The sequence below is a fragment of the Xiphophorus couchianus genome, chromosome 11 (genome assembly GCF_001444195.1).
Source record: "Xiphophorus couchianus chromosome 11, X_couchianus-1.0, whole genome shotgun sequence".
NCBI lineage: Eukaryota > Metazoa > Chordata > Actinopteri > Cyprinodontiformes > Poeciliidae > Xiphophorus > Xiphophorus couchianus.
Window position 1 is genome coordinate 31,601,813 of NC_040238.1, and position 16,978 is coordinate 31,618,790.

At 39.8% G+C, this 16,978-nt stretch overlaps 1 protein-coding gene across 2 annotated transcripts in view; it reads right to left on the reverse strand.

The window, feature by feature from the left end:
* Positions 1 to 16,978, reverse strand: part of mybbp1a (MYB binding protein (P160) 1a) — a 74,192-nt gene that overhangs the window by 1,139 nt on the left and 56,075 nt on the right. Inside the window, exons 22-26 of one of the 2 annotated variants that reach the window (XM_028032481.1) lie at positions 5,296 to 5,427; positions 5,152 to 5,220; positions 4,853 to 4,966; positions 2,664 to 2,765; positions 2,450 to 2,574 (exon numbers count right to left, since the gene is read on the reverse strand). In XM_028032481.1, coding sequence (XP_027888282.1) covers positions 2,450 to 2,574; positions 2,664 to 2,765; positions 4,853 to 4,966; positions 5,152 to 5,220; positions 5,296 to 5,427 — 542 coding nt within the window. Of the gene's footprint in view, positions 1 to 2,449; positions 2,575 to 2,663; positions 2,766 to 4,852; positions 4,967 to 5,151; positions 5,221 to 5,293; positions 5,428 to 16,978 lie in introns of those variants that run through there. The other variant, XM_028032482.1, reaches the window with a different exon arrangement.

The window sequence follows — 16,978 nt, forward strand, 5'->3', positions numbered from 1 at the left end:
CAGAAGCTGGCTCTTGGGACATGTAATGTCACCTCTCTGGTGGGGAAGGAGCCAGAGCTAGTGTTTGAGGTTGAGAGGTTCTGGCTAGAAATAGTCTGTCTCACCTCCATGCATGGCTCTGGTTCTGGAACCAGTCTTCTTGAGAGGGGCTAGACATACTTCCACTCTGGAGATGCCCACGGTGAGAGGCGTTGGGCAGGAGTGGGCATACTTGTTGCTCCCCATCTCGGCGCCTCTCCGTTGGGGTTTACCCCAGTGAACGAGAGGGTAGCCTCCCTCCGCCAACGGGTGGGGGGACGGGTCCTGACTGTTGTTTGTGCTTACGGGCCGAACGATAGTTCAGATTACCCACCCTTCCTGGAGTCCTTAGAGGGGGTACTGGAGAGTGCCCCTCCTGGGGACTCCCTTGTTCTGCTCGGGGACTTCAATGCTCACGTCGGCAATGACAGTGAGACCTGGAGGGGCGTGGTTGGGAGGAACGGCCCCCCCGATCTGAACTCGAGCAATGTTCTGTTGTTGGACTTCTGTGCTCGTCATGGATTGTCCGTAACGAACACCATGTTCAAGCATAAGGGTGTCCATATGTGCACTTGGCACCAGGACACCCTAGACCGCAGTTCGATGATCGACTTTGTCATCGTTTCATCGGATCTGCGGCCGTATGTCTAGGACACTCGGGTGAAGAAAGGTGCGGAGCTGTCCACTGACCACTACCTGGTGGTGAGTTGGCTCCGGTGGTGGGGGAGGAAGCTGATCAGGCCTGGCAGGCCCAAACATGTTATGAGGGTCTGCTGGGAACGTCTGGCGAAATCCCCTGTGAGACGGAGCTTTAACTCCCATCTCCGGCAGAAATTTTAACACGTTCCGGGGGAGGTGGAGGACACTGAGTCTGAGTGGACCATGTTCCGTGCCTCCATTGTCGAGGCGGCTTATCGGAGCTGTGACCGCAAGGTTGCCGGTGCCTGTCGTGGCGGCAACCCTCGAACCCGTTGGTGGACACCTTCGGTGAGGGATGCTGTCAGGCTGAATTAGGAGTCCTATCAGGCCTTTTTGGCCTGTGGGACTCCGGAAGCAGCTGATGGGTACCGGCGGGCGAAGTGGCATGCGGCTCAGGTGGTCGCTGAGGCAAAAACTCGGGTGTGGAAGGAGTTTGGAGAGGCCATGGAGAAAGACTTCTGTACGGCTTCGAAGCGATTCTGGTCCACCATCCGGCGTCTCAGAAGGGGGAAGCAGTGCAGCATCAACACTGTTTAAAGTGGGGATGGTGTGCTGCTGACCTTGACTCGGGATGTTGTGGGTCGGTGGGCAGAATACTTCAAAGACCTCCTCAATCCCACCAACATGCCTTCCATTGAGGAAGCTGAGTCTGGGGACTCTGGGTTGGGCTCTCTAATCTCTGGGGACGAGGTCGCCGAGGTGGTTAAAAAGCTCCTCGGTGGCAAGGCCCCGGGGGTGGATGAGATCCACCCAGAGTTCCTTAAGGCTCTGGATGTTGTAGGGTTGTGTTGGCTGACGCGACTCTGCAATATCGCATGGACATCGGGGGCAGTTCCCCTGGATTGGCAGACTGGGGTGGTGGCCCCCCTGTTCAAAAAGGTGGACCGGAAGATGTGCTCCAATTATAGAGGGTTCAGGGTGTTCCAGAGGTGTTCCAGGCACGTCCCACCGGGAGGAGGCCCCGGGGAAGACCCAGGACATGCTGGAGGGGCTATGTTTCTCGACTGGCCTGGGAGCGCCTTGGGATTCCCCCGGAGGAGCTGGAGGAAGTGGCTGGGGAGAGGGAAGTCTATGCTTCCCTTCTTAACCTACTACCCCTGCGTCCCGACCCCGGATAAAGCGGAAGAAAATGGATGGATGGATGGAATAAAAGCCAATTGCTGAGGGAACAACACACTTGAAGCAGAAGGTAAGCCAAAACTGTACATAAATATAAACATATTTTGCATTTTTATATATATATATACAGTATATATATACTATATATACAGTATATACTGTATATATATATATATATATATATATATATATATATATATATATATATATATATATATATATATAAAACCTTTATAACGGCAAATATGTTCAACCCAAAACTCCTCAAGTGACATAATTGTAGCTTCATTTGTTTCAAATCTTGCAAAAATATTTATAAAGCACCCTTTACTATCCAATTGTTAATTGGTTAATTGAAACGAATTGAAGTTTATGCAATAAAATATTTATTTTCTTATTTAAAAATTGTTATTTGCGTAGTTTAATGCATTTCTAATATTGTATCAATATTTTATTTAAGGGATTATGTAAAAAATCTGCAGAATGTGCCAATCCTTTATCCAATTAATCATCTGATTAATTAATACAATAATCAATTACTAAAATAATTGTTAGTTGCAGCCTGACTATTAATACAAAAAATTGTGTTTATAAAAACATCTCTATGATTTACATCACTCCAAAGTGTTTCATCACGGCCCAGTAGGTGTCCTCCAGTTTTCCCGTCTTCTTGAACGAGACACTGCTGGTCAGGGACTGCAGGACCTTCTTTAGCTGCTCCAGGTCCACAAACAATTTCTGCACAAACAGAAAACTTAAAAACTGCATTGTGTTGATTTTTTTTTCTTTTGAGTCCAGATTTATTTGATCACCATGAGCCCACCCACCTGCTGGTGAATGTGTTTGACCACAAACTGACAGAGCTCCAGGGTTTTGACCAGCTTCTCTTTGGCCGCCTTGCTCTCAGCTTGGCCAACCTGAGCCAGACTCTGTAGGCAGAACACAACAGAGACGTTATATTTCAATTCATGTTGGTCCTGCTAATTATGACCAACATAATTAGCAGAACCTACATTTCAAAGTTTGTCTTAAAATGTTCAAGACAAACCATTAAAGGGAACCTTTCAAGCAAAATTCACAATTTCTAGTTTTTATACTTCTGTTTGGGTCTGTCTGCAAAACAGGTCATTTCTAAAACCTCCCGATTGTTAAGTCACAATCAATGGGCACTGTGGCGTTACCTGGTCCCATTACCTAGCAACCCAAGCAGAGCTGCGCTGTACAATGGTTGCTGGAAGAGAGAAGTATTTTGCCTTTTCCAGCAATTCTAAAAAAAACACTTAAAAAAACATTTAAAGTACATTTACAAGGAAAAGACCAGACAAGGAGTAAATCTTATTGTATTTTAGCAAATATTCTATTTCCCAAATAAGTTTTTTTGTTGTTGTTGGTAAATGTAAATACTTATTTTTTCTTTAAGAGACCTAAATGATGGTCTCACAGCTCTCATGTGTCTTTAAGAGACCTTGCATTTGTGTTAATATTTCATTGGAAGCATTTGATACCCCATATATTATAGATAGACATTTTAACTTAATTTGAACTCTTTGCATTTCAGATATGTCTCCATGTATTTGCCCTTTTTAAGTTTTCAACAAAAACTTTAAAAGTTCATTATAATCCTAATGATTATGATTAATTAATGATTATTAATCATAATCATTATAATTCTGATTAAAAATCCTAATCATAAATATCAAATATCAAAATAAGCTGTTTAAAACAAGCGTATCTTTGCACCTTTTAATCAAAAACAGCAACTTAAAAACATTATCTGAAACTACAAGAAATGTTTTTTTATCTTACTTTCAAAATAAATATGCAGGAAACTCTCAGAAATCAAGGACAGAGAAGACAGTTAAGGAGGACAGGACTGTTCTGTTCTTGCGTTTATTTCAGGAGCAAAGGCACCAGAGGAGGAGCTGTTCTGGGACGATTTACAGGAGCATGTAATTACGCAAGTCTTCACCCTCTGCTCTCTGGAGGACGCAAGGAGGACAGCGAGAGGAGCAGCGCCTCCAATTATCATTTATCACTGCACCATGCAATCTCATAAAGGTTCCAGATTAATGTAATTAGAACGCAAACAGGCTTGAAGCTTGCATTTGAATGAATATTTCTGCTCAAAGTGGAACCGTGGTGTGCAGCGGCTGCCTTGTGTGCATGAAAAAGACTTTCAATCAGTTCCACAAGCAGAGAGGGACAGAATTTAAACAGGAGGAGGCAGACCTGGCTGCTGATTGGAGTTATTGAGCAGGAAGTGAAGAAAAAGTCTGATTAGTAAATGTAAAATAATCTAAATACCGTTCCAACAAACTGCTAGTTAAGGTTTAACTCATGCTTTGCTAATGGTTAGGTAACTAAGGGTCAATTTGTTTGTCTAGAAAGTCTGGTTTGTTTTGGGAAGAGTGAATGCACAATTAAGCCTTTCGCAATAAGCAAAATATCAATCAATTGCACGGTAAATTAAAACAAGCTCTATAATTTCCATTTGCATGATTATTTGTTTTTAACGAGTTTTTCTTTCTTTCTACCAAAGGCTGGAGTATTCAGCACTACTTGAAAATGTTCTCAAACAATATTATTGTTTATTGCAACAACTCTTGGGACAATTTATTGTCCAGCAAACTTTGTTATGTTGACTGATCTGAAAAAACAAAGAAAAAAACAACAAAAAATACCCACTCTGGTCTGTCTAAAAACGCAGGTCTCAGTTCAGTTGGAGTGAACTCTGATATGGTTCGAATGCGTATGTGAATGCCAAGTGGACTGCAAACTGCTCCAGAAGCAGCAAGCGGACTATAGCACAGGGCATTCTGGGTAAAGTCAACCAAAACAAAGAAGCGAGGTAGAATAGCAGAAAATCTAACAATTTAAGTCCCCAATCAAACCGAGTTAGGGGTGAAAACACCCTAAGTTACCAAACAGGTTGCATCCTCCAAGCCTAGAGAAGTGGGATTTAGACTGGACCTTCACTGATGGATTTCATCGATTTGATGGAGATGTGTTTCCTTACCAAAACCAGCTGCGCTGAGACCTTCTCACAGAGCTGCGTCCACTCATAGCTGCTCAGAAGCTGCTGGATGTCTTTGCTCTGCATCGCCCGCAGGACCAACACACACGCTTGACACTACATATGAAATGAGATCCATGAAAGCAAGAGTTATGTTCCTTGTAATCAAATTAGTTCAATTAATTCACTCTTATTTGATTTTTGCCAGTTTGAATACAAATAAGAATTTGTTCATGTTAAATGTTAAATTATCAGTGTTTGGTTTTATTTATACCTTATTTTGTGTTTGGGAAGGATTTTACCTGCTGATGTTCCCGGACTCCTGATGTGATGTGCTGCACAGCCGTATCCAGGAGGTTCACACAAAAAACCTGGACCAACCATCACAAAGTGTCATGTATGCTCTGAACGAGACACTATGAGTAAAGATGTGCACCTGGACTCACAGGGAATCTGGTGAACAGGTCGGTGAACATCTGAGAAGTCAGAGGGCTCTTCCTTCGGTTCATGAAGGAGATCAGAGCCTCTCTGAAGAGGCTCGACACCCGATCCACATCCACGTTCCCCATAAACTTTGGCTGTGGTTAAACACGACATGAGACAGGCGTGAGGTTCAGACTTTCTGTCTGAGAAGTTGGCAAAAAGAGAAAGCTTTAAATTCAGACAAGTCAAGCTAGACTCCCATTTAGCTGCTTCTGAGTCCTGAAATCCTTCCTGCTGGCTCACTTCCCACTCATGACAGGATAAAATGACAGCCAGGGGGAAAAAGCCCATCAAATGTGCCGCTCTGCTGTACACTAACCATCTCGTTCCTGTCAGAGCTGCTCTCACTGAAACTTCTTCACTTTCTCTTCAGTTTTTACCTGTAAATGAGTTTTTTTTTAATGTACCAAGAGATTCACTGCAGATTTCCTGATTCTATATATGAGCAGCTGGTGAATGTCAACATACTTGAATTAGGGTTGAAACTATTAATCAGATTAATCGATTATTGAAATAATAACCTTTTTATTACTGCGGACCGGTCAAGACTTGGCAATTTTTGCTGCAGCTGGGAGGGAGGGGGCTGGGGGATGTCAGATAATACTTCTGCATGTTGATGTTCCCGCTAAAGCCTTTTCTCCCCCCCCCCGATTTTTCCTTTACGACAATCTTACAACGTCCTACAGTGTGTGGTGTGTTACGTGGTGGTGTCAACATTGTCTTGGCCCGATTATCGCAGCCTATGGGGTTTTCCCTGACAGGGAGCGAGAACGCAGCCTGTTGAATGTGACAGGTAGCCAATCAGAAAGCACGATGATGTAAGAACGGAGGGAATCCCAAACAGTTGACACCTCCGATGTCCATGTGGAAATGATTATTATACGTAAAGATCATTTTTATATATGTTTATTATATGTGGTTATGTTTATTCAGTTAAAAATGTTAACTACGAAAAAACATAACTCACCTCCAAATCACAGTGCAGCAAATGGAGCGGCTGCTCCTGCCGTCTTTTATCAAACGCCTTTTCTTTTTGTTTCATCTTTTATTGCTTAAAATGAGTCCACAAACTATCACTGCTGCTTCTACATCGTCATGGCAATGTTATGACCTTTTTTAGGTCATAACATGGCCAAAACATTTCAAATTAAATTGTTTTTTATTTGTCCTTGTTTGATTATTTTAAATTCATTTATGGTATGTTGGGGGTTTTACTGGATTTTCTTCTGGAATCGGGATGTTGGTGAGTGGAATCGGTTTGTGTGGTGTGTTGCTCCTGCCGTGTGGCTGGACACACGAACCGACCGAACCTGTTGGACTTTTATCGGCTCGTGTCTGTGTGGTCACAAAATCGTCCAACAATCCTTAAATCGTGCCGTGTGAACCAGACCTAAAACTCACAAGCTCTACTCCGCTCATCTCATCTGGACCACTGCCCTAACGCTCTCTGACTCTGGTTGCTATGGTAACGTTTACATATCCCTTCAAAATAAAATACAGATGCGCCACAGAAAAGAACATTTTACTTTCGTGAAAATTTTAACTCACGATAACGACTAATGGAGCCCTGAGCTTGTTTCTCTGCAACCAGACGGTCCATCTGGGAGTGATGAGAGACAATGACACCCGAAGTGTTGCTTATGCACAGGGTGCTTGGTCTCTATGTGGCGAAGCAGTTTGAAGGCTTCATTCAATCATTAGCGAGCCGGTCACCATATCATGCAGAGCGGGCTTGGAATGTGGGAATAAACTACTGGCATAAACCCATTCTCCTGCCTCTTATCTGGGCCTTTTCCCCTCGCAAAGAAACTTTCCAAAGACATCTGATATGTTTCTTACTCATTTTGCTGCTTGTGGGCTCAATGTTGGTGCGCAAGACGTAACCGAGAGAATCTGGTTAAAGAATTTTCAAAAGTAAAGAATCCTCCAGACTCAAATAATACATAAAACGGAAATAATTAATTATTTCTTGCCCAATTGGTCCACGGACCCTTCTGTAGGTGACCTATATGGTAGGACCATAGACTTTGATGCATCTGTCCTAGGTTCTATTCCCAGTCCTGGTCCTTTTACTGCGCTCAGTCTAGCTACTGATGAATAAAGATGACTAGTGCCTAAAAACCAGCCCTCCCAAAAAACCTTTGTTTCATAAAAACATTTGTTGTCTAGTGAAATTTGTCCTACAGGACAAATTAAACGGACTGAACTTATACAGTGCTTTACACTAGAGTCACATCCACCCACCAATACACAGATCAGTAGGCAATTTGGGGATAAGTCCCCAGTGGCTCATCAACATGTGGCTGGAATTGAACCCACAACCTTCCGATCACTAGACAACTACTCTACTCATAGAGCCACAGTTGCCTCACAGTTGCCTCAAAACATTTCAAATTAAATTGTTTTTTATTTGTCTATCAACTATGAAAATTATGGCTTGATGGTTGTTACCCTCACAATAAATTGTTGCTACAATTTATCTGTATTCACCTTAGTGTGATTAATCTAGATGCTGTTTCATTTTAGAAAATAGAACAAAAATAATAATATTCCACTTAAAAAAACTTTAAATAATTCAGCAATTAAGACAAATCAATGCTTGATGGTGAAAATGTAAAATAAAATGTATATATTATATAACAGAGTTTTCTTTTAACACTTAAGAACGTTTGTTTTATTGTTGTGGAGAAATACCTTAAAACCTGGGGAAGTTAAAGCTGTTATGTCTTTTTAATAATAAACTAATTAATTGAAAACACTGGAGATATTTTTTCTTTTAAAGCTAAAAATGTCAGGATCCCTTTTCATGAGATTCTTTTCAATTAATTTCAGACACTTTTGAAGGCATCTGACAGCAGCTTCATCCTTCAGCTGTAAAGTCACTGTGAAAATGTGTGAGAGAGGCAGCAACTATTTCTATTGTAAACTATGCAGTTTATATTGGGCTGAGGACAATACTTAGCAAACATTATCTTATGTACAGCATTCTCCACAATGTTTGCATTCTTTCCCAATTAAAATGTGTGAAATCTTCAAAAGTAAATATATTTTTGTTACATTTGCATAATTAGAATAAAAATATTTAGAATTATATTATTTAGAAACAGTACATATATTCAAAGATAGGAAAAGAAATCCCATGTAAAAAAATAAACTGTTGCTAAACAATCACTGGCAGAACATTTATCAGCAATTGTGAGTGATTGATCAGTCATACCAAAGGATACATCTGGGCTAACAATACTACAAACAACACCTGAAAACCGCACGCAACATCAATACAGTATTTTCATCTAGTTTCTAGTGCAAATATGTTAGGACACTAAAAATAAGACAAATCCAACTTACAAATAACTTTTTAGCAAGATATAAGAGATCGGTAAAAAAAAAAAAAAAAAGCTTATTAGTGAAATAATAAGGTGGTTCTCAACCTTTTTTGGGCCACTGTTCCCCTATCCGTTACCCAGGTCTGTTACAGCCCCATCAAAGAAGATGTAGGCTACCTCCACTGAATGTTATTTTATTATTATTGTCATTATTGTTGCTGTTATGATGTTTATGAATGTTTCTGTATTTATTATAAAAAATAATTACAGAAAAACACATAACTAAATTGCTAGTTTCCTAGAGAACAAAAACCCCCCAGTGTGAAATGAATTATTTTTACAGGCGTCTAAGAAAATTGCAATGGAGATTCTGCAGCCATAACAGCAGCTAATCAGAACGGCTAAAAAAAAAAAGAAGAAAAAAAGATATCAAACTTTTTCAGCTTTTTTTCTTTTTCTGAGCCATTTCGTGATACATTAGTTGCTAAATCTTGCACAAAATTGCCAGATAAAAGATGTACAACTGCACCAGTTTAAACTGAACATTAAATAATGGCAACTGCAACTGTATCAATCATAACTCTACTTGTCTTCAGTGTTTCTGTCAGTCTCTTGTGGTGCAGTCGGAGCTGAACTTTTCACTGTTTCAGCGCCGGATTCTCCATTTTCATGCCCCGTTTTACATTTACTTCATTGCTCCATTCTATGGATGCCAGACTGACATAAAACCTGCTACAGCAGCAGAAAAAGTCCTGGTATACTGCTAAGTAAAATTTAAAAGCAATGGTACGACCATTGCATACTGGACCATTTAAAGCACAAGTGTTAGCTCTGCAAAATGAACACACTCTACTAGGCCTGTCGCGATAAACGATAAATCAATTAATCGTACGATAAATTAAAACTATCAACCTCATTTCAATTATCGGCATTATCGTCTCTTCCGCCTTTTTCTCTTTCTGTTGATGACACTGAATTAAAAAAGGCTCAACTCCGGTGCTCTCCACTGACCCCCCCTTCCTCATTTCCTTAGTGTAAAGCCCAGCGCAGACGACACGATCTTAGAGCTGTCGGCCGATTGTCGGCCCATTTTCAAAACCTGACAGACCACACATTAGCCGACAGAAATCCTAGGTATAACAGTTCGATCGGGTTCGGTCCTGCCGTGTGGTGTCCAACAATGGGCACAAAATAATGACTACAAGTTCAGTGAACTAATTTTAAAACCAGACATCAATCAATGCTTTACTACAATCTACCTGCAATGCATGTGGCTAGTGTCAGCGTAAAGTCCTGACTGAATGAAAATCATTATAACCTATTTAGGGGAGAGCGGGGTATTGTGAGACATTGGGTAATGTGAGACACCCCTTATATCTAGGCAATGGAACAAAATTATGGTCATGTGACCATTATATTTACAAGCCCTCCCATTCCCCCCTTGCCAGGAAGGTGAAGTTGGTGCTGTTGCTGTGGTAAGTATGTTTTTTTCATAAAAATGTGTTTTTTGCACGTGAAAGTAAATTTTCTAGCTATAAACGTAATTAACTATTGTGTCAAAGCAAATTAATTCAGGTAGAAAAATTTATATCATGCATGTTGATGAACTTCCAACATATACTGTACAACCATGTGATTGATGCTAGTTCAAGATTAGCCTGACTTGCTAGAGATGTTGTTTTTTATAAAATGGTGGCTGTGGGGTTAAATGAGACAAATGCCGTGGGGTAATGTGATACACTGTCTTACGTTACCCCATCATCAAGTACAATTTAAGTTTAGTCTTAAACATATTTAGTGTAATATTACATTACATCTGTTTAATTTTTATGTCATAACCATTGTAGAAAAGCCATCATGCCAAGAAAGTACACCAGGAAAACAACCTGGGGACAAACACCCCTCGCAGAATTGGAGAATGCCGCTGCTGAGGTCAGGCAAGGAAAGAAGTCTTTAAGAAAAGCTGGAAGGGACAGAAATATTGACAAGACAACCCTACAAAGATTCATAAAGAAAAAAGAGAAAGGGCAAGTAAAATCAGTAGCCTGGAGTGCAGTAGCTGAGGCAAAGAGAATATTCACAGATGAGATGGAGGAGGAGCTTGCTAAACACTTGAAACAACTAGCAGACCAGTTCCACGGCCTTCCTCCAGTTAAGTGCTGTGAACTGGCATTTGAATACGCAAAGAGAAACAATATCCCTGTTCCAGCCAATTGGACAGAGAAACAATGTGCAGGTATGCTAGGGTGTGCAAGTGATCACAAGCTAAATAATAATGCTAAATAATAATCTTATAATAATAAATTATCTACTCTCTAGGAATAGAGTGGTTTCGGAGGTTTCTTGCATGTTGCCATCTGTCTGTCCAAACTCCAAAGGCAACATCCCTGGGAAGGGCTACAGCCTTCAATAAAACTACAGTAGGGGAGTTCTTCGACAATCTGGCTGTAGTGATGGACAGGTGACACTTATTTAGTTGCAAATGTTTTAAGTTAGCTTTACCCGTAAGATTTGTTTTGAATTCTGATAAGGTTTTTTTTTTTTTTTGCCTCTCCTCTTTCACAGGCACACATTCCCTCCACACATGATTTACAATGTAGATGAAACCGGCGTCTTTACAGTTCAAAAGCCACGACAGGTAAGCAACACATGATACACAAGAGAGCACCATACTGATATTGAGTGGATTGTGATAATAACCAGTGAACCTGTGAGCTGGAAAAATGAATGGAATGAAATTAAATACAATGTACTTTTAGACCAATAGTAACCTACTGATTATACATTTGTCCCTGATTTTAGACTTTCTATCTTGATTCAGGTTGTGACAGAAAGGAAAAAAGCAAGTTGGTTCTATCACATCATCTGAGAGGGGAGAACTAGTGACTGTGGTGTGTGCAGTGAATGCTGCTGGGAATGCCATACCTCCTATGTTTGTCTTCCCCAGAGTTAGGTTTAAGGATGACTTCCTGATAGGAGCACCTCCAGGAGCCAAAGGTGCCTCCACCAGAACAGGATGGATGAATGAAGACAAGTTCCGATTATGGGTCCATGTTCTGAGACCCAGACTGTGCATTAGCTGGTTCTGCTTGTACTTTGCTCTTGACACCCAGATACTAGCTAAAGGTCCTGTGTTATGATTCTCACACTGTGAATGTTAATTAAAACATTTTGAAGTATATTATGTTGTATTTGATTTACATTTTAATACTTTGGGTTACTTTCAAGTGCTAACTATAATTAACCAATCTCCATAACACTGATCCTAGTCTGACATTTTTTTGTTTTTGAAGGTTAGGTTGTCAGTCAGGATTCAAATTGTTACAACATGTGTTATGGTAGTATTAAAGTGGAAAACGTAAGTGTATCAGCTTACCCCCAAATGGTTCAATTTACCCCATTGATTTTTCTGGTCTGTCTCACTTTACCCCTGATCTGGGGTAAAGTGAGACACAGGACCACTTTTTTTAAAACAATCATATTTTCATTGTCCTTTGTCTTGACGATATTCTGATAACTTCCATAGCTAGGAAACATCCCAAATTAATAGGAAATGTTTACATTTTACTGATACATCATTTTACCTTGCCTATAGGGAAACAAATGTAAAAAATGGCTCACAATACCCCGCTCTCCCCTACGTCACGTTAACGAAGAACAGCTGAAAATTTACCGGGTTTATCAACTGCGGTAGCAATTTCGCTCCAACTCCTCCTCTTGTCATTTCTATATTCTTTGCACGAAATGTTGAATAAACATTAATGTTGTTTCCACATATCATCTCCAATGTCAGCTGGAATTCGGGTTGAACAGTGTCAGCTGTGTGGGATTCCCCTCTGTAATTTCCCTTCAGAAAGCTGGAGGAGAATCCAGGCTTTCTGATTGGCTACCTGTCACATTCAACAGGCTGCGTTAAGCTCCCAGTCGGGGAAAACCCTGATTTAGATCGGAGCAGCAACAACGATCTACCGTAACACACCACACACTACAGAATGAGCGCTTACGAAATCGTAAGCAACAATCTTAGAACGCCTAACACTCTAAGATTGTCATAAGGGGAAAATCGGGGCAAAAAATCATGTAGTGTGAACTATTGCATCACGTAGTCGATGTGCCCATCTTCTCTATTTAAATCTAATTATTACTGAAGAGCAACATAATATACAGACTTCATAATCTGCACTCTTTTGTTTGAAAGCAGTATTTATTTCCACTTTGACTTTATGTTGTTAAGGTTTTATTCAAGTACATTTTTTGTTAATGGAGACTGAGAATCCATTTTATTTTTGTTTTTGGTTGTTTTGTTTATTTTGTTTATCAGCTCCAGTGTTAAATATTCTTTTGAAAATAAAGTGTATCTATCTTTGGCAGGAAATCGCATGCATTATTATGTCATTTCCATTAAATCAGTGTAAAAAGGTCTTCAGACAGTATTATCGTTTATCGCAATAATTCTTGAGACAATTAATCGCTCAGCAAAATTTGCTATCGTGACAGGCCTACTCTCTACCGTAGTGTTACTGATGGAAGGATTTTGGACATTAATACATTTTTCAAAATAAGTTGCTGCTATAATATGACCACACTGACAAAGTATAAAATCTACATACAATAAACCATAAAATTTTGGAAAAACTTTATTCTGACAAGAGACAAGAGAATCACAGCAAGGTGGCAGGAGCACAGAGCTGTGGAGAAGCTAACAGAAACACTGAAGAGAAGAGTGGTCATCAATGGAGGCCCGGCCTCATAGTCACCTGATTCCACCCTGGAGTGGATGCAATTTTTTTATCTTTACCTCAACGTGGCCAACTTTCTATTATTCCTATCTTGATTTGAGGGGGCTCCCAGATTTCCCCTATCTGTGCCCTCTGCACCCCACCCTTTTTCAGCCGTTATAACTATTTAATCCATTAATATGTCATAACGTGTTTTTCTGAGCATTTTATACATGTCACTGTTTACATCCTTATTGTTTATTCTATATGAATAAACATAATTATTTTTATTTTAAAGGTTACCGTATTTTCCGCACTATAAGGCGCACCTAAAAATCTTCAATTTTCTCAAAAGCCGAGGGTGCGCCTTATAATCCGGTGCGCCTTATATATGGACCAATGTTGAGCCACAACAGGTCTCGCAACTACGGTAAGCAGTCGCCGACTTCATTTTCCCCCGTAGGAGAAAAAGCGCGCGGTGCATGCTGGGTTTTGTGTAAAGACCCCAAAATGGCTCCTATTAAGAGGCACGCTTACAACACAGAGTTTAAGCTCAAGGCAATCAGTCACGCAGTAGAACACGGGAATACAGCAGCAGTGTCAGAATTTAACATGAACGAATCAATGGTGTGGAAGTGGATATATATTGTGATTGCACTAACGTTTGATTTACCGTAACATTATCAGACTGTTTTTTATGTGTTTATTGAATCGAGGAAAAGTTCCCATCCACTATATGTTATACCTTGCTGATGTTAAAAGATAAACTGTGTCACGAAAATACCACGTCACTGACTTTACCTCGGGGAAAATAATAAAACAGTTGTTTATTCATTTTGGGAATGAATGGAGTTTTCAGAACGCTGGTTTGTAATCTATTAACTAGAAAATTTCGGAAGAAATTTAGCTGGGGCCTGCCAAGGCGCGCCCGTCGGTTTGGGCCCGGCGTCGTCACGCTACAAATTGGCATCGACGCTAAAGAACGCCGCAACGTAATCAGTGGCACGCGGAGAACCGCAAGAACGTTAAGTGAGGCGGACGTGCACCATTCAGTATGATTGAAAATGTTGTCAAGGCTTTTATTTTGGAAGTTTTGTTAAACTTCATTTCAAAGGGCCAAACTAATCCCATGCGTAATAGTGCTTGGGTTAAAATAGTTATATAATGCTGAAAACACAAGTAGCTGATGTAAAAATATTCAAGGCTTTTATTTTGAAATGTTAAGCTTCATTTCAAAGGGCCAAACTAATCCCATGTGTAATAGTCATTGGGTTAAATCAGTTATATAATGCTGAAAACGCAAGTAGTTGATGTAAAAATATTCAAGGCTTTTATTTTGGAATTTTTGTTAAACTTAATTTCAAAGGGCTAACCTAATCCCATGAATAACAGTCATTGGATAAAATCAGTTATATAATGCTCACAACACAAGTAGTTGATGTAAAAATATTCAAGGCTTTTATTTTGAAATGTTAAGCTTCATTTCAAAGGGCCAAACTAATCCCATGTGTAATAGTCATTGGGTTAAATCAGTTATATAATGCTGAAAACGCAAGTAGTTGATGTAAAAATATTCAAGGCTTTTATTTTGGAATTTTTGTTAAACTTAATTTCAAAGGGCTAACCTAATCCCATGAATAACAGTCATTGGATAAAATCAGTTATATAATGCTCACAACACAAGTAGTTGATGTAAAAATATTCAAGGCTTTTAATTTGAAATGTTTGTTAAACTTCATTTCAAAGGGCCAAACTAATCCCCTGCGTAATAGTCATTGGGTTAAAACAGTTATATAATGCTGAAAACGCAAGTAGTTGATGTAAAAATATTCAAGGCTTTAATTTTGGAATTTTTGTTAAACTTCATTTCAAAGGGCCAACCTAATCCCATGAATAACAGTCGTTGGGTTAAATCAGTTATATAATGCTCAACGGAGCAATTATCTGATTTAAAAATATAAATCAGTTATATACAGCCCATAGCAGCAATTAGTTCTAAAGGCCAGTTCAGTCCTGATCTGTTTCAACTGAGGATAGATAGAACTACAGCGATGCGTATTTGTAGTCCTAATCAGCAGCCAATAGGCTCTTGAGTTCCGTTGCTATGGTAAATAATGGTCTCAGCAGGGTGTGAGCTCTGAGCTCTGAGCTCTCAAACACACAATTGTGTGTTTGAGCAAACACGTTTTACTGAAAAACAGCATTGGAAACAAATCCTTCCTGTTCGGGAACCGTAATACATATTCGAAAAGCGTTTGGAGCGTATGAGAGGCCTATGTGTCTTCTGCGATAGTCCCGAGATTCATATCTGTACCTCACTCAGAGCATTTACAGCGATGAGAGAAAGAAATGTTGTGCCCAGATCTGAACCGAGATCGGCTCTCACTCTAATTTGAGGAAAAATGAGAAACTTTGGGTCGCTTAGAGGCAAATTGTGGACAAACCGTAACTGGTATCGACGAGCCGTCTTCACTTTCGAAGAGATCACAGACATATCTACAAAATGAAATTTGAATGGCATTTCTAGGTGAATTTGTGACGACACAGCAAATCCTCAAAAATAGGGTATTTCTAGGATTTTTCCCATTGACTTATAATGGGTTTTTTTTCGTAGTTTTTTGCGAATTATGTTGCCACGTTAAGCCCAAATCCCACCAAAAGTAATAGCAACAATGGCGTGAATTTTCTGCACGTTTTGATACCTCATTTGTAGGTGTGCACCCAGCGGTATGAGCCGCATTAACGGTTACGGAAGAAAAATAAAGAATACTAGAAAATTTCGGAAGAAATTTAGCCGGGGCCTGCCAAGGCGCGCCCCTCGGTTTGTGCGCCCGTCGGTTTGGGCCAGGCGTTGTCACGCTACAAATTGGCATCGATGCTAAAGAACGCCGCAACGTAATCAATGGCATGCGGAGAATCACAAGAACCTTAAGAAAGGTGGACGTGCACCATTCAGTATGATTTAAAATTTTGTCAAGGCATTTATTTTGGAAGTTTTGTTAAACTTCATTTCAAAGGGCCAAACTAATCCCATGTGTAACAGTCATTGGATGAAAAAGTCAAATAAAGCCAAAAAGAGCAATTACATGATGTAAAAATATTCAAGGCTTTTATTTTGAAATGTTAAGCTTCATTTCAAAGGGCCAAACTAATCCCATGTTTAATAGTCATTGGGTTAAATCAGTTATACAATGCTGAAAACGCAAGTAGTTGATGTAAAAATATTAAAGGCTTTTAATTTGAAATGTTTGTTAAACTTCATTTCAAAGGGCCAAACTAATCCCCTGCGTAATAGTCATTGGGTTAAAATAGTTATATAATGCGCAACACACAAGTAGTTGATGTAAAAATATTCAAGGCTTTTATTTTGAAATGTTAAGCTTCATTTCAAAGGGCCAAACTAATCCCCTGCGTAATAGTCATTGGGTTAAAATAGTTATATAATGCGCAAAACACAAGTAGTTGATGTAAAAATATTCAAGGCTTTTATTTTGAAATGTTAAGCTTCATTTCAAAGGGCCAAACTAATCCCATGAATAACAGTCATTGGGTTAAAATAGTTATATAATGCTCAAAACACAAGTAGTTGATGTAAAAATATT